This window comes from Poecilia reticulata, linkage group LG2 (genome assembly GCF_000633615.1).
Source record: "Poecilia reticulata strain Guanapo linkage group LG2, Guppy_female_1.0+MT, whole genome shotgun sequence".
In the NCBI taxonomy this organism is placed as follows: Eukaryota; Metazoa; Chordata; class Actinopteri; order Cyprinodontiformes; family Poeciliidae; genus Poecilia; species Poecilia reticulata.
In genome coordinates this window covers 41,900,616-41,911,893 of record NC_024332.1, presented here as the reverse complement: position 1 = coordinate 41,911,893, position 11,278 = coordinate 41,900,616, and the positions used below count along the sequence as shown (strand labels likewise).

Genomic DNA, 11,278 nt, shown 5'->3' with positions numbered 1-11,278 from the left:
AATTTTCCTAGTCTTTGTTTCAAACATTTGTTTTTAAAATCATAATTTACTGCCAATAATTGGGGAAACTTTATGATGTTGTAATAATATACGAATTCATGTTACATACAGAAACCAAATGTCATTAGTAAGAACATAAATATCTATGTTCTTACTAATAAACTGAAGGAGGTCTACCTTATAGCTAAATATTTAGCTTCAGACTRAATATTTATCTTGTTAACTAAATGTTGAAGCTAAATATTTAGCTTGATAAGTAAATATTRAGCTTCAAAATAAAGACAGCTTTCTAAAAATATATTTCATTCAAAGTTAAATATCTATTTAGAAGGTTAAATATTTAGTTCGAAAGTAAATATTCAGCATGCTACTTAATATTTAAACTGAAGCTAAGTATTTAGCTACAAACTATTTTTTTTAGCAARCTAAATATTTAATTTCACAATAAATATTTAGCTTGATAACTAAATATTTATTTTAAAACTGGCATTAATAAATGAATAAATTATTTTAAAAACAAACCCACTTTTTAAGCTTTTGAAAGGCTAAATAATCCAAATTATTGCTGTTAGTTTTTGCCTGTTCTTTAGAAATGTCTCTGTCTTTGACCTGAAATAAATTACGGTAGCTTTTGGACGACATTCTACTTGAAAGCTTTTATTTCGAAAGGTTACCGTAAGGCTCCGTATAAGCGCGCAGCAGAAAGGAATCCGAGTTGCGAGCTGCCGTAACGTCGTGTTTCCCTGAAGTGAAATGAAAAGTGACTGAGTTGACGTGAAACGTGACGTGTCCACGCTGAAATTATTATTATACATTTGTTTCCGCGTATTTCCCCCGCCTGTTGTTGATGAATGCAAACGGGAACTGAATGAAACGGCGAGTTTGAAACGACCAACCCTGGGACACTGTACTGAAGTCGGGACGAGACGRGGGCCGAACCGGACCGAACCGAACCTTCGGATCAACATGTCAGTCGCTGTTTGTGTTTTCATCCTGACACTTTCAACACTAAACGGAGGTAAAGTTCCGTTGTTCTTGTGGGTCAGWGAACGTATTACCGTAAATATAGAGGAACAATCGGATAATGGAGGACTTTTGTTGTTCTGATTAACTTGCATGAACATTTTTGGGTTTTAATCGGTTTATTCGTGATAGTTTATAGTGTGTACTGAGATATTGTAGTTTAATTCATGTTTTTTCCAAATGGACATAACAGGTTTAGACCGAACTCCCAGAAATGTTTGTTGTACATTTTTCTACTTCAGTCTCTTCTGGCTGCCAAGTCAACAGATTTGTTTATTYAGAAAAGAAACTATGAAAAATTAAATCTATGTCACAAAAATGACACTAAAACCATGTATAGATGTCCAAAGTGTGACCCGGGGGCCATATGTGGGTCCTGGACTGATTTTGTGTGGCCACCAACTTCAGTTCAAGAATCATGTAAATTTACTTCCTCAACACGATGCAGATGGCTCATTTTTATTTCTTATTTGGGGGAAATTATTACCAACAATTCTTCTTTTTGCAATGGGAAATATTAGGTACATYACAAAGTATTCATGATGTTTTTATAACTAAGCTTGTAAGGTAAACAGAACAATATGTACCMAGTAACTTTTACTAAAAAGCTGACTTTAGTGCACCCAAATATTATTTTAATTAAATTATACAATTTGACTGAATAGAGCAAGCATTTTAAAAGAAAGAGTGACCAATGTGTTTAGCTGGACCTGTAAGAATTGGCAAATTACCTCTTTTAGTTTTAGTTCTATAATGACTTGCACATCTTTTTTCTACCATTCACATAATTAAATATATTTAATATGCTGTTTGCTAAGACGCGTAAAAACAATGCATCTTATTGTCCATATTAACGAAATAAATTCTATGATAAAATATTACATGCTTAGCTTATTACTGAGTAGGTAGATAATAATTTGTAATAAAACTTTTGTTAATCTTTTTATATATTTATATTTCTGGCGTGTAAATACATGTGATTCGGCTAATTTGACCCTCATGACAAAAGATTTGGACACCACTGGTTTATAGTTCATGCTGGCTACTTTTAGGGATTTATTCATTAAAAAGAGCCTAAAAATACCTAATGTGACACTATTTATGTAAACTATTAAAAAGGCTCTAGTAATTTAAATTCAATTTTAAATTGTCGCCACATTCTTTCTCTCTCTTTTTTTTTCCAGGGCGTAAAGTTTTCAAAGAAATATTACATTTATTTATTTTTTCATTTATTTTATTTTTCTGTAACATGTAAAATGTTAGACAAAGACATCCAGAGTAAATATAAAGCTCTGGTTTTAAAATTCATCACATTAAAAGAAAAAGAAAATGTCAACCAACCAACTTAGGCCCAAGCCAAATAGCCCAATATTGGTTGTTCCAACTTTGGCAACATCAAGTGTTTTCTTGTTCACTTACCATCCAGAAAACACTTGCTGCAGCATTCTTATTGGCTGTGCAGTAGGCCCCACTTCTGCTTTTCAAAGATGTGTTGTTTCATAATAGCACATCTGATTGTAGCCATTTTCATGTGTGAGTGTAAACGTTGAGTTATTTTGATTTAAAGTGACAAGAGACCTTAAAACAGCTCAAAAAGGCATAACTGAGCAGAGCAAGATCTCATTATCTAACAATGATTTATTGCATAAAATATAATGAACATGTTTTGTATCTCATAGAAGAGACCTAACCTGTTCAAGGAAGCACAATAGAAAGTGGTAAATGATCAGATGTGAGCAGGAGACTGATGCCGTTCCTAACTTTGTTTCTCGGGTCTGTGTAGTTGTATCAGGAGTCCTCAGCAGTCCCACYAATGTCCAGCTGACCTCCAGGGACCTGAACCTGGTCCTGAGCTGGGATCCACCTGCAGAAGCACCCAGCGGATTGATCTACACCACCGAGTTCAAGTAAGTTTAACCACTATTCTCCTCTGAACTGAGCTTCCTCTGCAGGTGGCTGTTCTGGCTCAGCTGTCTTTGAAGGTTATTACAAATTGGAAGAAACACTAAACAGACCCAGAACCCTTTGGAGGGATTATTTAAACCATTTCCTCCAGGAACCTCTTGGGATCCTGGGAAAGAAAAGATGGCTCAGCCTTGGAGAGATGGAAGACAATAAATGGATGAAGAATGAGAAACTGACTCGTGAGCTTCATAGGGAAGATGGAGGAAATGAACTATTGTTTGCAGCAGAAGATGGAGTCTTTCTGTGAATGAACAGAATATATTCTCAATTATAAACCAGCAAGGTTTTTTTTTTTTCTCGCTCTCCTTCTTGGCCTGTTAGCCTTCTTTTCATTAAGATTTGCACAAAAACTTTGTCAATATTCCACTAATGTCGAAATAACACAACTTCGCAATTGCAGTGTTTCCATTAAATAAGTAACACAATTAAAAAATCACACATTTGTTCAGTTCACAAGATAAGTTATTACAAAACATCTCGCGCCATGGTCCTCCAATTACTTCCCGTCGCCTCCTTTGGGGTTCCGTCAGTGACAACACCCAGTTGTTGATCACGTGACTCGTGTCCTGCAAAAAAGTATTTCTGTTGCAGTTTTGGAAACTACACCAATTTTGATATGAACAAAAAGAACACTTCATGATGGTAATAAAGCTTTTTATCAAAAAAATTGTTTTTTTYAAAATTGGTATGGTGGTATTTTATTTATTTRTTTCAGTGAATTTATTTTCAAAATGTCAAATTACACAATTATATGGTCAATAAAAATGCAGCTACTGACTTCTACATAGTCATCAATTGTCTGAGACGTTATGTGGCTGGAATGTGATTAAAAAATCACATTTACAGTCATAGTCAAACAGGAAGAAACTAAAGAAAGCCTMTGTGCATGCAGACGTTTGTGTTGTTCTGCTTATTTGCACTRCTGCATCCTCTATTCTGATACGCTGGTGTCAGTTTCCAGAAAACTGCCTACAGAGAGTTTCTGAGTGTTTCTCTGCATCTTCCTTAAACAGAAAACTGTGAACTGAAAGTTGGAGTCAACTGGAGAAGAATTATTTAGTTATGAATCAGGATTTTCTTCTGGAAAGGAAAACGGCTGACTGATGTTAATGTTTACAAACATGTTTACAACAATCAGCCATAATAATACTTCCTTGTTTCCAGCTGGCGGTTCAGCACAGGTCAGTGTGGATCACATCCATTGTCAAGTACAACCAACATGTTCCGCACTGTTAACAGTTGTAGGTCCATGGGACATTGGTATAGTTTGGGTTGAACCTTACCTGCCTAGTAATAGTCCAACCTGTGGTGAAAATGCTCTCCTGAATACGCCGGACCATAAAATGCCATACTGCTCAGCGGAGAACGAGGCATAAGACCAAATGATGTCAGCCAATACCCCTTACTTTTCTCCTAATGATCTTCTCTGGATCTGTAAGGTTTGCTGTGGGATATGTCTCTGAGATATAAGGAGCGGATCCTGTCCAGTCTTGTAATTTGGGAGACGGAGTCTCCATGGATCTGACGCTTCTATCTAGATTCTAGAACATTGATTTGACTGAGATCTGAAAAATTTGGAAGCCAAGAGAATACCTCAAAGTGGTTGTTGTGTTCTTCAGATCATTCAGGAAACCTTGTCCCTCCACTGCCACAAGGGCATACCTCTTCAACAAAGACGTGCAGCATCTCAAAGCAAAACATGAAGAACATGAATGCATCCCACTTTCTGTACCAGCTTGAGTTCTTGCCACGATCCCACCTGATTTCATGTGTTCCTGAGGTAACACATGACTAGTTGTCCAAGGAATCTAAAATCTGACCAATCCACACAACATCTGAATGGTCTGAATCCAAAGCTCACATCCAAAGAACATGTTGGTTGGTCTGTGGTCATTCTGTCCACAATACGATCTTCTGTTCTCCGGTTTTCCTACTTAGGACCAGATTTGGTGGATCTGGACCCCTGCAGATGGGGGACAATCCACTGACTGGGGCAAGTCCACCCCAGTGAGCAGCTTTTAGAATCACCTTCACCAGTGATAACTCTCTGTAGTACTTTTCTGACTTTATCAATTTCTTAAATCATTGAGGAAAAATTTTGATCCACTCATATTTCTAGTATCACTTCACCTCATTGAAGTTTTTGCAACTGCCTAGTGGTTCCACCACAGCATTTCAATAAGGTCCACCACAGCATTTCAATAAGGCTGAGGTCTTGATGTTCACTAGTTCATTGCAGAACCTTTGTTTATTGTTAAGCCATTCTGTTGTAAATCTGTTGTTGTCCGAACTACCGAGGAGATCAGAGTCGACTTAGTGGATGCAGACTGCCCTGGTTGTAAAACAGATCCAACTCTTATTCAAACATGGTGATGTGTATTGTAGCCAACATCGACTTTGGTCTCAGCTGTTCTGATGACATTGTTCATTCAGATGCATCTTTGCATAGAGTCGCACAACTCTAACCCTTCCATGCAAACTGCCTGTTTAAGATTAATCTTTCTACAGAAAGACAGACTTTTCAAGAGCGTGATCTCAGACACTATTAGTCTTAGTTAGCTTGTTAAATGCAGCCCCAGTTGCTCCTCTGAGGTCATTGTTGATGTCTTATTGGTGTCGAGTTGCAGAGCAGCAAACTTCACCTTCTGCAGAGGCGATCACTCGGAAGATCAGTTAATCATCCGATCGGCCAGACGTGGCTGCTACCTCAAATCTTAAATCCACTGAGAGCTGTGAGGACGGATTTAGCTTCTCCCAGGACCATAGTGACAGTCGCTGTTGTCAAAGTGGTTATAAAACCGGCTCATTAGTTTTGACTAGTTGTCCATTATAAAAGCTTGTTTTATGGTTTGTTTGCTTTTTTCCTGTGTCATTATCAAACTGTGTGTCCTTTTATTGCTTGTTTTGTCTCAGGAGTTTTGTTAAATACTACGGTCCAGGCTGCGTGAACATCACAACCTTTCAATGTGAACTCAGCAATTTTAACATCAGTTACTATGGGACATACAGTGGGAAAGTCCGGGCTCTGCTGGGAGAAGAGGCCTCAGCCTGGGTGGAGAGTAAAGACATCACTTTGGATAAAGACAGTAAGTCTTTAACGCACATACCCCAAAAGTTCACTTAAGCATCGGTTTCAGATCTGGCAACAAAAGCGATTGGTGGTGCAAGTTTCCAAGCCATCCAGAAATTAATTCTGACTTTTCCTCTGCAGCCCTGATCAGTCCTCCCAGCGTGTCGCTCTTACCCATCGATCAAACTCTGGAGGTCAGTTTTAAGGATCCAGAGTTTAAGATGTCCTCTCTGAGGGATGTGTACCGCAGAGTCCACTACAACATCACCTATTGGAAGGAAGGACAAGAGGAACAGGTAGGAAGCGGGTTAATCAGTTCATGAAAAACCAGAATGTTGATCAGATTACTGAGTGGATGTGAATTCAACACCAACAGGCTGAAGGTGTAGCACAGCTTTTTGTCTGGCTGATCAGACTCTGTAGAAATGGCCCTCTGCTGCCACCTGCTGGATTTTTAGATAAACAGCAGCAGCTTATCAACAGCATGTCCGTCAATCCGTCTCATCATTGATCAACCAATCTGCTTGTCTGTCCATCCATCCAGTTGTATCTCCATTCATCCATCTATTGATCCCTTCATTGATCCATTAATTCATCTGCCTGTCTGTGTCCATCATCCATCTATTCATCCAATTGTGTCTGTATCCATCAGTTTGTCCTTTCATTGATTGATCGATCAATCGATATGCCTAACTATCCATCCACCAATCCATCTATTCATTCATTCATTCATTCATTCATTCATTCATTCATTCATCTATCCAATTATATCTCCATCCATCCATCATTTGGTCTGTTCATACATCCATCTCTTTATCCAACCATCCATCCATCAATGGAAGATTGATTTCATTGATCATTACCTTGCCTCTCTGTCACCCCCTACAGGCGAGAACTCACAGTAACGTCCACCAGGACCGGGTCGTTTTAGAAAAACTGGATCCCTCGACCAAGTACTGTGTACAGGTCCGAATCATCACCCTCAGAAACAGGAACCCCACCGAGCCCAGCAGCGTCCTGTGTGAGAGGACCGGCGACTCCGGTACGCTCTTTGTATTCATAATTAGTGAGGAAGTTCATAAGCACAGAACAGGGACCCCTAAACCTGAGTAAAGTGGAGTTTATGCTACTTTCATGTTCAGAGGTGGAAAAGTTCTCCAAACCAATCGCAGTCTCTGTTTCAGACAACTCTCCGGTGGTTGCAGCTGTGATCACATGTGTCATTATCGCAGTGGCTGTGGCTGTGACAGCGCTGGCCATAGTGAAATGGAAAAGTATTTCCCACTTCTTATGGCCAAAGGTTTCTCTTCCGCKGCATTTTGAAAAGGTGCATCTGCTTTCAGAATTTCTGCCTTGGATGTAAGATTGATTTAATCTAACATCACGCTTCTTTCTGCTTCCCCAGTCTCTGCTGGCTACACCAGAGTCCTCTGTTTRTTTAATCACGCAGCCCACTGAGGAGATCGCCCCGGTGAGCATCGTTACAGTCGAGGAAAGCAGCCATGAAGGGACTAAAGAGAGCTACTACGGCAAACAACTAAATGGCACAGTGGAGAATAACTGTCTACATCCTGCTTGTTGATGTGACCGCAGTTGACCACAAAGACTCAATAAAATGGAAGATTTTGATTTGAACAAAGACTTCTAAATAATGTGATTGTAAACGGATATATGCCGTCATCCTACAAACTGTCTATTTACTGTACCTGTATTATAACTAGCTGGGTTRTGGTGACATAAAATGTCMGACTGTACGGTGTTTCTGAAGACGTGGAAGTAGGTTTTTGGGAGAATTGTTTATAAACATGTAAAACTGAAGACRTTTTCACAATCAAACGTTRCTAATTTAATTGTTTGCACTTTTACCAGTCCAGAGATGTTCAAAACCAAAGCTGAACTGGCTTTTTTTATCGGGTGCTGATGAAACTGAACTACAAAGTGTGTTTGAACATTTTTATGTGTTGAAATGATAAAAATGCAGTTCTTGATTTGTCTTTAGAACGTGTGTTTGTTGTTTGATTCTCCCATATTTCTCTGTTCTATTACAACTGTTGGAATTTGTTCAGAGTTGCAACAGTTTAAACTTGTTGCAGTTTAAATTGTTGCAAGCCATGTAGGCTTTGTTTATTTTCTGGTCTTTTTCTGCGGGCTAGAGTCACTTGCTTACGATGAAGTATTAAGGCCAGACTAAGGTTTTTGTTTTAAAAACAAGAATAAAGTTATGACAACTCTTCATTAGTCTGCGTGAAAATGGTTAACAGCTTGTGGAGTTATAGTTTGTTCACAAATAAGTAAATACTATCTTTAACACATCAGCATCAGATTATTTGACAAACGTAAAGGACTGTGGAAAATGATGCAAGTTTTACGGGTGTCGGGTCGGTTGGATCCCATTTGTAAACACAAGGGTTAAATCAATTGTTTAAATTACTGAATACATATAAAAAGCCACGAACTTGAGATGATTGCAATTACATCAAAACTTTTTTTCCTCAATATAAATACTCATGTTTACAACTTACTTCCAGTAATGGTATAACTATTCTGGTAATATTATGACTTTATTCTAGTATTTTTTTTAAATGTCCAGACAGTCATACTTGCTTTGCCGCCATTTTTCCTTTCACTGTCAAACTTCTCCGTCACTCCTCTTCTTTTTCCTTTCCTTCTTCTTTTAGAGTCAGGAAGAGTCAGCTAGAGTCAGGAAGGAAGTTCGGCGTCGCTTCGAGCAGGACGGATCGGAGCCGACAACGTCCGAGCCAACACAATGAAGACTTGATCGGGATTAAAAATAAAAGGTTTATATGGTCAAATATCAACCATGTTGGCCTTGGTTCGCCTCTGCCTTCTGCTTGTGTGCCTTAAGGGCAGCGCAGGTGAGTCTGTTTTTATGCTATCATTTGTCTGCGAACATCATTCGGAACGAGTGCAAGTTTCTTAATAACTATTTTTAATCATCTGTATATGTTTATCATAATCATTTTTAGCAAGCCGAATGATTGATAGCTGCTTTATTTTGAATTTTCTTTATTAAATTCTGCTATTGTTTGCACGGAGGTGATTTTATTATCTGTTAAAGGTTAAAATTGATCTGGTTTAAACGGAGTCTGGCGTGTAATGTTAAAGGAAACAGAAAGTGTTTTTGTTCAATGACGCTGCTGAATTCTTCCAATGTAATTATATTAAGTGGGAGCTGTTTTGCTTTGTATGTTCATACTCTAATATCACACCAGTATCCAAGTATTATTAGCAAAAAACGAATCATTTGGGCTAAACCCAAACGTAAAAGCTCAATTATAAATGCGCATTGCTTGTCCTTTATATAATTCAAATTATGTTTCAAACTTAACAGTGGATACACCCATAAGCAATAATCATCGCAGATTAGATTTTACTTAAGTGTTTCTGCCCTGGTAAATTTGACCTAGTAAGGACGTTTCTGAACTGATCTGAGAGTTTATCTCGAACCATCTCAGGTTAGATAAGGTCGTGGTTCTGATTCTTCTCTCTCTGAATTTCTTTGTCAAATGGAGTTTGAACGACGTGAATATTTTTGTGGTTAATAATCAGAAAACGAAGCAGATGGTGTTAGTTTATATACAGTCCTGCTCACCATTATTGGCACCCCTTCATGATTTGCATAGCTGAGTGAATATCTTCAGAAATAAATGGAAATGTTCAAAACTTATATCAGCAGGATCTTTCAATTTGAGGTCCAAAGTAATTTAACAAAGGTTATTACCATTTCAGCATACATATTTTAATTCCAAAGGACAAAACAGAAAACCAGCATGTGCACTAATATTGACACCCCTCTTTAATATTTGGTTGCACAGCCTTTGGCAGCAATGACAGCCTCCAAACGTTTCTTATATTCATCTATAAGCTTCTTGCACTTCTCGGGTGGCATTTTCTCCCACACTTCTTTTGCAATATGCTCAAGCTCCAATGGCAGATTTCGGCTCCACCCAAAGATTTTCAATTGGATTGAGATCAGGACTCATTGCTGGGCATTTTAAAACAGTCCATTTTTCCCCTTTCAACCAGGCCTGTGTGCTTTTGGAGATGTGCTTTGGGTCGTTGTCTTGCTGGAGGACCCAGGATCTTCGCCGTAAACCAAGTTTCCTTACACAGTGCAAGACATTTCGCTCTAGAATTGCTTGATAATCTTCTGATTTTATGATGCCTGTGATACGGTCAAGGTCTCCAGTACCAGATGCCGCAAAGCAGCCCCACAGCATTATGGATCCTATACCAGGCTTGACTGTTGGTATGGTGTTCTTTTCTTTAAAGGCTTCATTGCGCCGTCTGTAAACATATTGTTTGTGTGATTTACCGAAAAGCTCCACTTTTGTTTCATCTGTCCATAAAACGTTGTCCCACAAGGATTGAGGTATGTCCAGGTTCTCTTTTGCGAAGATCAAACGTTCTTTTTTATGTCTTTTCTTCAGCAATGGGGTCTTCCTGGCCTCCGCCCATTAAGCCCCACTTTGTTTAGTGTACGACATGTGGTAATTGTTGAAACAATCACACCAGACGGCTGCAGGTTGGTCTTTAGGCAACCTGGAATGCGAATGGTGTTTTTTCCACCATTCGCACCAACCGTCGAAGACTTCTGTCATAAATTTTTCTCTTCCCCCCACGTTTAGGGAGGTTCTTGACCGTTCCATGTCTGGAAAACTTCTTAATAACATTATGCACCGTTGAAACAGGGATACCAAGGTCTTTGGAGATGGCTTTATACCCTTTGGAGGTCTTGTGCTTGCAAATTATAGCATTTCTGATGTATTCAGACAGCTCCTTTGTCTTTACCATTGTCACATGTGGAGATGAACTAACAGGTGGCTTTTAAAGCACCAACATGATTATTCATTGGTTAATTCATGTCACATGTGTGGAGGCAGTCCATAACAAGTGATCTTTATGTGTGATTTGCAACAGGAGAGCTAAATTGGGTTTTCATATTGATTTGCAGCAAAGGGTGCCAATACCATTGGCATGGTAAAAATGATGTTTTTCTTTGTTTTCCTCATAATGTTTTTTTTAAATGTTTTTTTATTATTTGCTGTTTTGCATCAAGCACAAGCTATCAGCAGTAAAATGTTGTTTCACTCACTTGATGAATTTCCTTCAGTAGATATTCCATTATATGTACTTAAACTTCATGGGTGCCAATAATGGTGAGCAGGACTGTGTGTGTGTGTGTGTGTGTGTGTGTAT

The 11,278-nt window shown here is 38.6% G+C and overlaps 2 protein-coding genes across 2 annotated transcripts in view; both read left to right on the top strand.

Moving 5' to 3' along the window:
* Positions 1 to 724: 724 nt before the first annotated feature.
* LOC103461787 (interleukin-10 receptor subunit beta-like) lies at positions 725 to 8,051 on the top strand. Its single transcript, XM_008404139.2, has 7 exons — positions 725 to 1,018; positions 2,807 to 2,930; positions 5,902 to 6,074; positions 6,200 to 6,354; positions 6,947 to 7,100; positions 7,243 to 7,385; positions 7,464 to 8,051. The coding sequence occupies exons 1-7, from the start codon at positions 967 to 969 to the stop codon at positions 7,638 to 7,640; spliced, it is 978 nt and encodes a 325-aa protein (XP_008402361.1). The 5' UTR covers positions 725 to 966; the 3' UTR covers positions 7,641 to 8,051.
* A 773-nt stretch (positions 8,052 to 8,824) lies between these two features.
* LOC103461788 (interferon alpha/beta receptor 1a-like) overlaps positions 8,825 to 11,278 on the top strand; it is a 9,881-nt gene continuing 7,427 nt past the window's right edge. Inside the window, exon 1 of the mRNA XM_008404140.2 lies at positions 8,825 to 8,934. Coding sequence (XP_008402362.1) covers positions 8,880 to 8,934 — 55 coding nt within the window. The 5' untranslated portion in view covers positions 8,825 to 8,879. The remainder of the gene's footprint in view (positions 8,935 to 11,278) is intronic.